We start from the raw sequence: 15075 nt of genomic DNA, 5'->3' as shown, positions 1-15075 counted from the left end.
CTACAGTGTGTGTTCAGACTGTGCAGGCAGTGTGTCGTGTGAAGTCATGGTGCAACGGGGCAGCCGGAGCCTCATGTGCAGGTCTGCGGAACGGGAGGAAGGCAAGACAGGAGTGCACTGAAGGGACCACTAGGCATGGAGAGAAAGGGTCACTGCGACTCAGTAGGGAACATGTCATGTCGGCGAAGTGTCCTCAACATCTGTGCTGCTGCACACTGCTGTCAGTTTCACTGTGAGAGTCAATTTCATGTGTGTGTGCCACCCATTTTAATTACTTGCCCTCCTGAGTCCTGTCCCTGAGCTACTAATTTACTATATCGAAAATAAAATAAGAAATATGTTTTTGCCTTAATATCTACCTTAAATCACTTTGCTAATTGCATATTGTACTTGTTTGTAGCCTAAATACTGAAATTTGCACTTAAAACTGTAATTTTCTTAACTTTTGGATATGCCAGTAAAAACTTGACAGTAAATTTTGTGTGTTGTGTCAGTAAGTTTCAATCTGGTAGGTTGGCAACACTGGAGCCGATCCCCTGCTAATCGGAGCAGAGCGGATGTCTGCTCAGTATCTGCAGAGCGGACATGGACAGAACCCACTCTGCTCAATGGGCGGCTGGTCACCTAGCTACCTTCGATCTGCTCCACTTAAACAGAACATGGATTCCTCTCTTGTTCTTTTTTTTAAGGGCCTTATTGGACACGGAGGTAGGAGGGCATAAACAGACACAAGTCCGCCTGTCCATAGGGATGAATTGACCTTTCCGATCAGGTCCGCTTGTAAAACTGACAGGTGGAGCTGATTGGGACGCCCATCTGAAAGTGGCCTAAGACATATTTTGCTACATTAATGACAATCAGTAAGGGTTTACATCTGCTTTAACAGACCTGCAAGTGTCTACAAGCTACACTATTCTCTCTTCTCATACAGTTGGTCAGCAGCACTTCCTATGCTTCCCCTATAACAGATAAAGCACATTGTCATCATGGCTGCTGTGACCTGAAATTTTTTTAAAGTGAGGGAGCTAGCTTTTTTTTAAAAAAGGACTAGTGTTGGCCCTTCTGAGCCAGCTGTCCAAAGTCAGTCAAGTGCAATATTATACAAAGATTTCAGTCTGACAAATTTCTGCATTCATTTTCTGGGACTGTGAATTTCCAACCTCCAGGTTCTGCTGCAAACCTGAGCCTCATCCCTACACCTGAAAGCTTAACTGGGAAAGAGACAATTTTATAAAAACGAAAATTTACAAAAAACTTAAATATGCCATGCCTGTCCTAGATTTGTGGGTATCTCTCTGTTAGCATGCTGGACTGCAGAAAAGATTTGAAGGCACTCAAGCCTGGCTCTATTCCACCCAAAAGTGAGAAATCTACTGAAATATTTTTAGCAGAAGACTGGTATATACACCGTTGGTTCAAAAACACTATGCAGGATGGCAGGTTCTTAGGACTTAAAGAAAGTATAAAGAAAAAAAAGAGCTTGAATGCAAGCTTGGGAAAGTTCTTGTGCTGCTTGAGTCTTTTTTTGTTCCTCATTGATGATTGTTGTGATCCCTTACAAATGCTATACAAGAAAAACATGAAAACACAGACATGTGATATAGAACTAGGCTGCCCCCTGGTGAAGAAAAGTGATCTTTCTCGGAATGTCAAAGGGTGAGTCGGCTACTATATTTCACTAAACTCTCAGTTGATGGGAGGATGGTGGACACCACATAAAAGCAACACTACTTTAAAAGAAAAATATTCTTAAATGTTGATAGAGGGAGAGATTTGTTTTTTCCAAAGCCTTATACCACGTACACACGAGCGGATTTTCCGTCAGAAAAATCTTGGATGGTTTTTCAGACGGAATTCCGCTCAAGCTTGGCTTGCATACACACGGTCACACAAAAGTTTGCTGAACTTTTAACCTTCAAGAACACGGTGATGTACAACACTACAACGAGCCGAAAAAATTAAGTTCAATGCTTTCAAGCATGCGTCAAATTGTTTCCGAGCATGCGCGTCAGAATTGTTACAGACCATCAGAATTTCTGATCGGAACTGAAAAAATGAGAACATGCTCTCAATCTTTTGCTGGCTGGAATTCGGCCAGCAAAAGTCCGATGGAGCATACACACGGTTACATTTTCTGACCAAAAGCTCTCATTGGTCTTTTGCTGGGCAAAATTTAGATCGTGTGTACGTGGCATAAGGGCCAATTCACACCATAAATTACACAAGAATGTGTTGTGTGTTCCTGTGTTACTCACCTGCAATGAATAGGCTGAAATTGCAGGAAGCACAGCAAAATTAGTGCATACACTCCTTTATAAAACACACAGCAACCAAATCACATGGTACTACTGTACCATCCAATCTGGTGCAGGCAAACGCACTGCGTTTGCAACCTGCAGTTGGGGTGTCATTAAGTTAACAATGACACCAGCTGCAGATCACAAATGCAGTGCATTTTAAACACGTTGCTGTAAATGCACACGGAACATACCCCATATCCCATACCGCATTCTGGTGTAAACAGACCCTAATTGTTTGATTTAATTAGCCATTCGTAAAAGTCTTTGTTACCTTTTAAATATTAAAAAATATTATAGATGATTAAATGGAAAAAACAATTTGAATAATTTTAATTAATGACTTTCCTACAATTCCCAATATTTTTTTTAAATCTATAAATTGTACAATATATTTTGATGTAATCTCTTTTTTGCACTTTGTATCTCTTTACTGCAACAGAGAGGCAATGAATCTGGCCATGGCTTTTGGAACACTGGCAGTGCATTTGGCCAGAGATTTAGCTCCCTATCTGTAATGCCCCCTGCAAATAGGTCTTCAGTCCTAAATACGCAGGTACCACTTGGTACAGCATTCAGCCCAGTCCAAGCACTGCCTGCCATAGACTTTGACAGGCTCCCTGCAAAACTCTGGGAAGGATGTACTGCTCCTAGATGGTCCTGTGTACAAGAAGGCTAATAAGTAAAAGTAATATATCATTTTGACTCAGTTTAATGTATACAAGTTGCCAATTTTACTGCATTTACCACCTAAAGTTTTTCTTTCACAATAGTTTTATTGAGAAATACCAGAACGAAATATAGAGGATCAATAAGGAATCATAAAAATTAGCAGATCAGAATGTTTGACAGGTAAACGTAAAATTACATAATTCATATAGTACCATGGGTTAAAGTGGCCTTGCAGAGGCATCACCTCAGACATTCAAATGGATTTAGAGATCTATCAGAATCTGGAGGTTAAGAGTAAGATATCTAGGGTTGCCATATCTTGAGAAATTATGTTAATCATGTGATACAAAGGGAATTAATTGTAAGCTGATGGAGAAAAAAAAGTACAGTTTTTAGGTGAAGGCATAATAGGCTTCCATGAAACGGTGCGCTTATGAAGATTGCGTAATTGCAGTAGCTTGGGGTAGGAAGTTTTAGATTAGGGGTTAGGCTCAGGAGAAGTAATGGAGGCAAGCATGGGTGGCAGTAATGGTAGGGGTAGAAAGTAAGAAATGTAAGTGGATAGTAGGGTAGAATACCCACCTGGTAATGCTAGTGGGTTGAGTACTGTGCCCTTTATATTCTGGTGTGGGTGGGTCCCTGAGTAAAAGATTGATGGGAACTGACTACCCCTGAACTAATGCTTGTAGGTCTGCAGCCTGAATAGTAGTAGACCTTCATGCCCTAGACCCAGAGAGAGACTTCATGTGAGGACTAAATGCTGGGGTACTCAAGAAAGAGCATTTGGGAAGATGGCTGGACTTCTTGTAAGTGGCACTAAAATGTTCTGCACTGTAATTAAGAAAAAGTGAGAATACCAACCTGTTGTTCCAAGTTTGCTTATGTTATTCTTCAGTAAATCATTATTTATTCCAGAAGGTGGGCATTGGGCCTGAGGGGTCAGAGATAACAAGGGAATACATTAGAAACTTTGTTACTGTGTTATTTGTTAAAAATGGGTGAATTTTGGAAATGTTACAGTGGTTAAGATGGAAAGATTTGAACAGAGGTTAGATATGGGGATGAAAGGAGAGTGTCAGAATCTAGGATTACACCCACCCTGGCCTGAGGGTAGGGGTTGATCGTTGTGAGAAGAGGAAGAGATTGAGCTGTAGATAACACTGAAGGCCTTTTGAGGTAGGTAGGAGGAGAACAATGAAACATCAACATTTTGGAGGCCAAGTCAGTGCAATTTTATTAGGAGGAGCGGGTGGCCAACTGTGTCAAAGGCAGCAGAAAGGTATGAGAATATGAGTATTGAGTAGTTACCATTAGTTTTAGCAGTTAGTAATGTCAGTTTCTCCACAGTGTTGCAGGTAAAATGCAGGTTGAAAGGGGTTAAGAAGGTTATTTTCAGTGAGGTAGTGGCTCAAATGATTGTAGACTAGGTTTTTTGGAAGTTTGGAGGTAAATGGGAGCAAGAAGATGGGATTTAAAGTGTTACTGAATCCAGATCCTGCATTCACTATAACTGGTCTCCCACAGTACACAGAACATGGAAATACAATAGTTTTAGTAAATATAAACTGATAAACACATTTTTCATCAGCTGTATATAGCAGTTAGAGCAATCTTGTGACTTCTATCAGTGTGTGCTGATAGCTTGTAGGAGGAGTTTTCATTTCTCCCAAGATTGTCCTATCAGGCTTCAAGACTCCTGATCCTCTGTCTAGACATGTCTGGACAGTGCTGATTGGCCCTGTGCTGATCACATGCACCCTCTCAAAAAAAAAACCCCTCTAGCAATACACACCAAACTGTGCAGCCTGACTCCAAAGACTGTAAATATAAAGTTATTTTTTGGAGTCTGTAGAAGAAGGAGACAATCAGAGCACACAGGATCGAACAGCCTTTTTGCACAATGCAGATGATTAGCGCATTATTAGGTTCCACGCTAAGGGCTATAACAAGAATGCTTTACTGCATATACAGACTGATTTTACTGTTGTGGGTTTAGTAACACTTCAATCATTCACCTGGGGTGGCATCTTTATTGTTAACATAGTGTTCCATATTTCAATAAGCTCCCGTCCACTGACCACATTACCCCCAATCACACATTTGTGGGGAGGAGACCCTTGTCCTTTCAAGATTGTAATAAGCTACTTTGTCAATGCAAGTGTTTGGAAGCTGGCAGTGGGTTATAGGGGGATGAGGATGACAGAGGGTAGGGTGTTAGCAAAACAGCAGTGAGGTGCCAGGTGTGATGAGGTTGACAGGGGTTAGGCCATTAGCAAGGTGACATTTGGGTGCCAGATATGATGAGCATGAAGATGACAGGAGGTAAGATGTTAGCAAGCTGGCAGTGGTGTTCCAGGTGTGATGAGGATGACAGGGGGTAGTGTATTAGGAAGGTTGAAGTGGGGTGCCGGGTGTGATGAGGATGACAGGGGGTAGGTTGTTAGCAAGGTTGCAATGGGGTACCAGGTGTGATAAGGATGACAGGAGTTGGGGTGTTAGCAAGATTGCAGCAGGGTGCCAGGTGTGATGAACATTGGAATAAGGATGACAGGGTGTGAGGTATTAGAAAGGTATCAGTGGGGTGCCAGGTGTGATGAGGATGACAGGGGATAGGCCATTAGCAAAGTGACATTGGGGTGCCAGGTGTGATGAGGATGATGATAATAGGAGGTAAGGTGTTAGCAAGCTGGCAGTGGTGTGCCAGGTGTGATGAGGATGACAGGGGGTAGTGTATTAGGAAGGTTGAAGTGGAGAGTTGGGTGTGATGAGGATGACAGGGGGTAGGTTGTTAGCAAGATTGCAATGGGGTGCCAGGTGTGATAAGGATGAGGATGACAGAGGTTGGGATGTTAGCAAGATTTCAGTGGGGTGCCAGGTGTGATGAACATGAGGATGACAGGGGGTGGGATGTTAGCAAGGTTGCAGTGGAGTGCCAGGTAGTAAGAGGATGAAGATGACAGGGGTAGTGTGTTAGCAAGGTGGCAATGAGGGGTCAGGGGGAATGAGGATGACAGGGGAGAGAGAAAAAAAAGGGAAGGCACAGAAAGAGAGAAAGAAGGATAACAAATATGAAAAAAATAAAACATAACACATTTTTGGCATGATCTGTATTATTTATGAATTTAGAAATTGGGAAATCAATGTTTAGACATATCTATTAGCTCAATATACACGTCTGCAGGCTGTAACTGATGCTGCAAAAACATTTGCAGTGGTGTTATCTCGTTTATGGGAGTCATTGCCTCTAGAAATCCACTATAGCCTGTGTCCTGCTTTTATGTGAGGCGGATCATCCATCAGTGACATCCCACTCACTGTGTTCTTCTTTAGTTACTTGGCACGAAGGAGGAGGGAAGGGCTAGGCTGTCATTTAGGATCTGTATATACGCCTAAATGTGTGATGTCAATATCATGTAACCTGACTAGCTCAACTCAAACAGGAAATATTCTCTCCAGCAATAGAGACCAAACTGAGCATGGGCCGCAGGCCTACTCTGACTGTGTCTTATCTGGACTTGTCCAGTGTGACCCTGCAGGATGGGGAGGATTTGTGAGTACAGGATCAAACAGCCTTTTTACACAATGCAGAAGATTAATCACATAAAGAGGAACTGCAGTCTGCTCACATAATTTGTAATAAAAACATCTTTGACATTCTGGAGCTTCACTCCAACCACTTTGCATATTATTTTATATATACTGTGATTCTGTACTTGCCAAATATAGTGCAGAAATCTCCCTCCACTGAGTCTGGTTACAACCATTTTAACTGTGGGCAGCTGAAGCAGCTGCCTGTTCAGTTCCTGGATTTACACAGACACACAGAGGCATACATCCAGCTCTGCAACCCTGCAGCTCTCATTGGCTCTCTTATGACTCATCTCCCCTCCCGTCCTGGCAAACTCTCACGAGAGTGAGCAAGAGAGTTGTGTATGATGTCATAAGCCTAGGCTTTTTACCAGACAAGAAACAGGGAGTGGGCTGTATAAGGTATTTACTGGCAGAAAAAAAAAATGTTTTACTATCCAAAGTTAAAACATCAAGGGAAGAAGATTTAATAGATGGAAAGTTAAAAAAATGACTGAAGGTCCGCTTTAAGTTTCACAGTGAGTATAACAAGCATGCAATTCTGCATATACAGACAGATTTTACTATAGTGGGTTTAGTAACACTGTAAAGTTGTTGAGGAAAGGCATTTTAAGTATTGGGGGGGGGGGGCAGTGCAAGTTTTAGAGGGGTGTAGAAGATCCTGGAAGAGAGGGAGAGATTATAGATTTTAGTAGATGCTGGAAGAGAGGGAGAGATTAGAGATGTGAGTGTTGAATAGAGCAAGAAAGTGACCAGAGTAGTTGTGAGGCAATGGGGTCCAGGGGGCAGGTGGTTAGGTGGGTGTCAGACAAAAGTATAGCAACTTCCTCTGTGATAAACGGGCAAGGGAAAAAAATATTGAATATTGTGTTAGACATGTTATGTTAGGTGTGGGAGATATCTGGAAAGTCAAAAATCTTTTCCCGAATTGCATTAGTCCTGTGTGAATAATTGGCAATCTCCTGGGTAGTAAATTAGTTAGTGGGTGATGGTGGTGGGATACGAAGTAGAATGTTAAGGGTAGAAAAAAAGCTGATGATGATTGGATGAGGTGGTTAAAACTGTATTTTTGGAGGGCAGATTTATATGGGGTGAAGTCTTGCAGGGGTTAGATTTAGATTTACACCCCAGTCACTTAAGAGCACAACTATGTCTTTTGAGACTTCTGGTGTCTTCTGTTTGCCACGGCTTTGGTGTCCAGGGCCAAAATCTGTGTTTGATGATGGTGGCCAGTGTGTCCACAGAGGACTAAGCGAGCAGTTGTTGACAGAAGTGGCAGGAAAAGGGTGAGGTTTTATTGTAAAGGTAGTCTGTTGCAGAGAAGAGAAGGGTTTAAGTGTCAAAACAATATTTCAATAAAAGAAATTAGATGAAGACAAAGGTATGGCTACACATCAATATGAAATTATTTTAAAACTTTGCAACTGTAGTTGACAGAATGCTTGAGAACGGTGGCTGATGAAGATCAGGTTCTTGAAGGTAGAAGTGGGTTCAGCATGGTATAGTTGCCTTCTGGGAAGAGTATAATGAGATGGGGTTGCTGTATTCAAAGCCCATTTTTTAGAAGCACTTGTGCAGATCCACAGGTTAGGATGTTTGAAATTGTCAATTCCGGTGGTTAAAGAACAGTTTAAATAGAAAGCCTCATCCATATTTAATGTTATGTACAAATTGAAAATAGGGTTACAGGTTTCTGCACTTAACAAGTCTGGAATGGGCTGTATCTACAAGTTGTAAACTGAAGTTCTGCAAGGTAAGGTTCTTTTTTTCATAGTGTGCCAGGAGTAAGCAGACTTTGGCGCAGTAGTCAACCCATGTTTTTTTATCCAGCTATGCACCACGTTTTTCACTGTAGGAAGCACTGCTATAGTTAATGCCATGAATCATTGCTTAGACTTCCCCTGTTCTCCTGAAGAGCTGCTTGAATTAATATTGTCCTTTCCTTGTAATGAGCTGCTCACAGTGGTATCCTTTGTAGTTGGTATTTCTAGTGGTTGATCAGTTTGCCTTTCGGTCTCTTGCGCAGGCAGAGCTGCATCAGAAAAAGCTTCTCCTGTGGGGGGACACATTTCTGAAGTATGGGATGGTTGTGAAATATGTCCACTTTTTGTTGGGCCGTGGGAGTTTATACGTGCAGTTTGGCCAGGTTGTGGAGTGATAGGTTTGGTGCTTGGTCTCTGATATTGACTTGAGCTCATCCTAGCATACATTATATTGTTGTCTCCAATTTGTACTGGACCATCGTTGTTAGTGATTTTAACATTAACAGCTGAAATGACAGATGTATAAAGTTTACCATTTACGGTACTTTATTTTTTTCAATATGACAGCAGTATAAAATATTAAAAATGTTCATTTAGAAATGCTTACTCTGAGTTGGTGCAGGGTAACTGGGTCTGGTCCCGCCAGCATATTGATTCCTTGGGTTAATATTGCTATAATGATGAGGTCCTGTTGTCCCGTAAACCATGCTATTATTATCACCTAATTGAAATGGTCCCTTATTGTCAATGACTGATATATTAGTAATATTAGCTGAAACGACAAGAGCATAATGCATTTATTTTCCTTTTCAGTATGTCATTGAAGATTTCGATTTTTTTTTTATCTTGCTTTCAAAAAAAAAAAAAAAAATCGTAACCATTTTATACTAATTGAGGTCAGACTAGATTACACAAAGAGGCATTTTGTCTGGCATGTATAGGTTCGCAATCTGAACTCCTTAAGAAGCATTGGAGTGTTTACTTTCTTCAATGTGTATTTAATATTCAAGAAATTAGCTTGTTCTAAAACTAAACTGGCTTTCGCTCGCAGCACTCCACGGAAACTGCCTTACTAAAACTCACTAACGATTTACTAACTGCTAAAAACAACAGCCAGTACTCCATACTCCTACTACTTGACCTCTCTGCTGCCTTTGATACTGTTGAGCACCCGTTCCTTCTCAATAAACTACATTCCCTTGGCCTCTGAGATTCTGCTCTATCCTGGTTCTCTGCCTATCTATCACAGTGCCCAGTGTCACCTACAACTCTGTCTCCTCCTCTCCATTTCCCCTTTCTGTGGGGGTTCCCCAAGGCTCTGTTCTTGGACCCCTACTCTTCTCTATCTACACCTCCTCCCTTGGTCACTTGATAACCGCCCACGGCTTCCAATACCACTTATACACCCAAATCTATCTGTCTACTCCTCACCTCACTCCTTCAGTCTCCTCACGCATTACTAACTTACTAACTGACATATCAGCATGGATGTCGCACCACTTCCTTAAACGAAATCTCTCTAAAACTGAGCTTTTAATATTCCCCCCCCCCGCCCGTGCCCCCCTCCATGACTTTTCCATCAAAATCAACAATGCAACTATCAGTCCCTCCCCTCACACCAGGGTACTAGGTGTAACCCTAGACTCTGACTTGTAATTTCAGCCTCAAATCCAATCGTTGTCAAAAGTTTGTAGAATTCACCTCTGCAAAATCTCAAAAATGTGCCCCTTTTTAACAAATGAAACCACCAAGCTCCTCATTCACTCCCTTGTTATCTCTCACCTTGACTATTGCAACTCCCTTCTCATTGGCCTGCCTCTCCATAGGCTATCTCCTCTTCAGTCTATCATGAATGCTGCTGCCAGACTTATCCACCTTACCAACCGCTCAGAGTCTGCCAACCCTCTCCTCCAATCCCTACACTGGCTCCCAATCACCCAGAAAATTTAATTCAAAATACTAACCACAACATACAAAGCCATTCACAACTCTGCCCAGAGATACATCACCAATCTTGTCTCCAAATATCACCCAAATCGTCCTCTCTGCTCTTTTCAAGACCTCCTACTGTCAAGCTCTCTCGTCTCCTCTCCGCCTGGGCACACCCTAATCACCTTGTGCGGTGCCAATTCTCTTCTGCTTTCTAGTGCCCTCTGTCTCCCCCCCCCCCGCAGTGCTGCCAGCTTCCTTCCTCTCCTGCTGGCTGCTGCAGGGAATGTTTCAGGATGGAGAGCAGGGGAAGGGGCAAGTAAATATTTCATTTACCAGGGCCTTCCTTTTCAGAATAAAAACAGTGAGTGATCTGTACTGATCGCTCCTGTGTTCATTCTTTGTCAATAACAATTTTATTTAGTATTATTCCAGATACATTCCAAATGCGTGTTCATTCTTAAAGTGGTAATAAACCCAATAATATGAAAATAGTTCATCTGCCCCCCACCCTCCCCTCATCATGTGACCTGGCTATCTCTGAGAACAAGTAACTGTTCTCTCCAGTGTAAAAGGCACAACTGAGCAGGTTGGCTATTGCCTGTGTGTTAGTTGGCCTCCCCAAGCTAGACATTACACGAGGGGGAGGATTTGTGCATACGGGATAAAACAGCCTTTTTACACAATGCAGAGGATTAACTCCTTAATTTCCACAGCGAGTATAACAAGCATGCTATGCTGCATATACAGACTGGTTTTACTGTTGTGGGTTTAGTAACACTTTCATGGAAACATAGTAAGCACCCCCCATTCGTTTACTGTCCAGTGCAGCTGAGGTTGTAGAGAAGGGGACTGGGGAATATCTTTCCTCAGTTCTTTTCTCTGTCTCAAAAGTGGGACATCAGGTGTCTGTTTAGACTGTCATTTTACCAAAGCCCCCCCAATGGGGCTCCTAAAAAACGTGTAAAAAAAATATATATATATATTTACACCACGGACTGTCCTACCGACACCAATCTGAAACTGTCCACTGTCCTTTTGATATACACACATGTGTGTTTGTGCTGGGGGGAACGGACCCCAATGCAATAGGCTGCACATACTTATACTAGTGAGGATCAAAGTTCAGATAACATGATCTTCCCTGAACATTCACACATGTAGCTAGCATGGAAATGAATCCTGTTGCCATATTTTCTTAGGGAAACTTGCACACATCAGCGTTCCTGTCACTCTTTATATATGTTGTATTACTTTTTTCAAATATGACAACACTGTTATTATACAGTTATGTTACATTAACATTTGGGTATAGGTCCAAATGGATGCAGCTGTTTGATTCCTGTGATCAAAGCACTTGCCTGTTGGAGGTGGTGAAGAGACATTAAACTGGAAAAAAAAGAAAAAAAAAACACAAATTAAATGGCAGCCCATTGTCTGACCTTACAAGTAAATTGTATTTTATATCCTTAATGGTTTATAATTTCAGATAAAGAAGCAAGCATTGGATATAAACAAGATCACTCTTTTACAGAACATCCATTTCTACCTGGTCTTTTATGAATCCTTTTAATAATACGCTGGAGCCAATACTAGCTTAATATGTTTATAATAACATTAGTAAGGGTCTGAGGAATTTATATAACTGTATAACCATTTTTGAGCACAGAACAAAAACATGAACTTACAATATTCCATTTTTATTAGAAGGATTCTTTAACTGTTACATCTCAAGTTATTTTTTTTTAAATATTGCAATTGCATAGTTTCATTGTTTTTCTCCATACATAGGCAGTGTGTCTTCCTATGCTCTTATCTTTTCCATTAAAGTGGATGTAAACCTTCACATATACCCAGTGAACAGCCTCATATGATATACAGAAATTAAACAAATCTTCCTACATAAGTTTTACATGTATATCTGCTGTCTTCAGCTTTATATATTCTTTAGAAAGTACACATTGTGTTACAAATTTTCACTTCCTGTTCAGCACTGGAAGTGAAGTCTGGGCATACAGCAAAGACAGCTGATTGGAGGAAAGGCACCCCCTCCACATAGGCAGAGACAAGCAGAGATTTGTAGAGCTGTTGGGTGAATAGTTCAGCTCTATGCTGATCTATTTATAGCAACCTCCCACGACACAAAATTCAGGCTGGTTTTATCAGCTTGTCAGAAGTTATCATGCTGATAACAGAAGAATGGAACAGGAGAAGGCCACGGGACTTAATGCTTTGAAGAGAGCTAAGAAAACACTACAGATATATGTGCCCAGCTCAAATTTCATGAATCGGGTTTACATACACTTTAAGTAGTATTAAACCCTCAGCGTTTTTTAACTTGTTGAGCGCAATAAAAAAAAAAAACTTCCCTGAGAACCATTTGTTAAAAATCTTGTAGGCAGGTGCAGGCTTTCTCCACTGCAGGATGCACTTAACCGCAGTGATATTGCAGTGGGGAAGGACATCAAGAGGATCATGGTTCTTTTATAGTTTTCTGGGTCACTAGGGAAGCAATCCAGTTGGATGCTGGCCACCGATGTGACTCTGACAGCCATCTTAGATATGGCAGAGTCCTTTTAAGACTCTGGCTCCTGGGTTTGGTGCGCATTCTAGCATGTGGGTAGTGTAGGGACAGGTCATCCATCTGTCAAGGACAGTATTAGCAGTAGGGAAAGGTTCCAGATGAGGAGGGAAAGCGTAGGAATTTGCCACTCTCCTGGAAACTTCCCCACTTGGGCCCAGTCCAGCCAGGCTGCATTCGACCCCTTCCACAATTCCACAATCCGCCCGTGTGTGGGCTCCGGCAGACTTTTTTTACCCAAAAGTCAGGCGGACTTAGAAAGTAGTTTTGACTCAAAAACTGTCCGCCGGATACAGCCGTGTGTGTGCTAGTCCGCCGTACTTTTGAAATGAATGGACTTTTCCGCACGGAGAAAAGTCCGTTCATTTTGAGCCTGGCTCCAGGTAGATGGGACAAAGGGGCCGCCCCTTCCCCAAAGCACCCCCCCATGTTGAGGGCACGTGGCCTGGTACGGCTCAGGAGGGGGGCACTCGCTCGTCCCCATCCCTTTCCTGACCCCTACGCAGTTTTTTTGGTGTAGGGCTTCCCCTTTAAGTCCATACCAGGTGATGGGGCCAGTGACGTGTCAATCTCGCCGCCTAAGGCGGCGACATTGACTTCCTTCGCTAGTCCCGGCTACCTAGAGCCGCGTTCAAAATGAACGGACTTTCCTCTGTGTGTGGGCAAGTCCGTTCATTTCAAAAGTACGGCGGAATAGTCCAGTCTGTGGGCAGGTTCCGCTCGTTTGGAAATTTGGCGGACTTTCTGGTGGTTTGGCCGGATAGTCTGATCGTGTGTACGCGGCATAAGAGTTAGAAAGGGGAGTTGAGGGGTGGGGGGCTGTTTAGGCTTAGTTAGTTAGCGCCTGGAATTTCACTTAAAAGCATTCTACAGCTCCAGTGAGAGCCAGTTAAAGATATTAATAGGAGTGCTGGTTGTAGATCTGACCAAGCTTTTAGCAGGCTCCGCCCTACGCATTTGGTAATGCCTTACATCGTCCACCTTGGTTTTCGTTTTGTCAACACACCAGGAAGCACGGGTTGGTTTGTTTGTGTGCGTCCGGCCGGCGCACACTTCTTAAAAGCCTGATACCATACTACTTTTGTAAGTGCAATATTTTGTATTTATTTGTTTGAATTAAAGTCGAAGGTTTTACACTATTCCGAGCCTTTATCTTTTATTTGCTACCGCGGTGAGCCGAAAGTGGTGCACGGGAGGGGAGGATCTGTGAGAGAGTGAGCTGGCTCTATCTTGTGGAAGCCATAGGATTGGATGGATACTTTTGACAGCGTGAGAACCCACTTACTGCAATCTTTCACCTGTTGTGACCCTCTGTAATGGGGGGTCATATCGAGTCGGTAAGGAACCAATCTCTATACTTTTGGTGGTGGAGAGAGCACGATTTGCACCTTTGAAAAGCTTTATTGGAATCCAGCCTTCTAATGCATTTTTAATCACGGGTGGTCGGCTATTGATATGGACACTATTTATTAATATTAATTTTTAATACATTTTTTATTCATTAGCACTACTATTAATTTATGTATTAATTGTGTTTATTTTATTGTGATGATCACTATTATTTGTTATATATGAATTTGTGTTGGGTATAACACTAATTGTGGTCTTTCACCATTTCCCTGATCTGACGATTGGTGACATTTAGTTGTATTCAGTACTTGGTTGCTGTTTTTTTCTCTTTTGGGTTTATATGTACACTCATGTGTTTTATTATTTATAGAGTAGAGCAATTCACATTTTGTTCATTTCTGTCTTTGTGTATATTTGGTGTACATTAGAGTTGCAGCTTCCGAAGGGCCCTTCTTGGGGCTGTTTAGACTTTTTTATCCCGTAGCGCAGTTTGCCCCTTTTTTCGCATCAATAAAATGCATCTGTGTTTGTTATCCATAGCATACGCCTACCCATACCATAACCCCACTGCCACTTTGATGACTCGATCAACAACGTTGACATCAGCAAACCGCTCACCCACACTACGCCATACATGCTGTCTGCCATCTACTCTGTACAGTGAAAACCGGTATTCCTCCGTAAAGAGAACACCTCTCCAAAGGGCCAGATGCCATTGAATGTGAGCATTTGCCCACTCAAGTTGGTTACAACGACGAACTGCAGTCAGGTCAAGACCCCAATGACAAGGATGACAAGCATGCAGATGAGCTTTCTTGAGATGGTTTCTGTCAGTTTGTGCAGAAATTCTTTGGTTATGCAAACCGATCGTTGCAGAAGGTTTCTGGGTGGTTGG

General features: G+C 42.2%; 1 protein-coding gene across 2 annotated transcripts in view; it reads right to left on the bottom strand.

Moving 5' to 3' along the window:
* Positions 1-2991: 2991 nt before the first annotated feature.
* LOC143956699 (uncharacterized) overlaps positions 2992-15075 on the bottom strand; it is a 109610-nt gene continuing 97526 nt past the window's right edge. For both annotated transcript variants that reach the window (XM_077466896.1, XM_077466897.1), the window contains 3 exons: positions 11611-11638; positions 8928-9092; positions 2992-8826 (listed from right to left, as the gene is read on the bottom strand). In XM_077466896.1, the coding sequence (XP_077323022.1) occupies positions 8441-8826; positions 8928-9092; positions 11611-11638 (579 nt within the window). In that variant the 3' untranslated portion in view covers positions 2992-8440. The remainder of the gene's footprint in view (positions 8827-8927; positions 9093-11610; positions 11639-15075) is intronic.

This window comes from Lithobates pipiens, unplaced genomic scaffold, assembly GCF_037356315.1.
Source record: "Lithobates pipiens isolate NorthernLeopardFrog02 unplaced genomic scaffold, aLitPip1_a1.2 Scaffold_4, whole genome shotgun sequence".
Classification (NCBI taxonomy): domain Eukaryota; kingdom Metazoa; phylum Chordata; class Amphibia; order Anura; family Ranidae; genus Lithobates; species Lithobates pipiens.
Note: the sequence above shows the minus strand (reverse complement) of the source record. Positions and strands in the feature narration are given on the sequence as shown.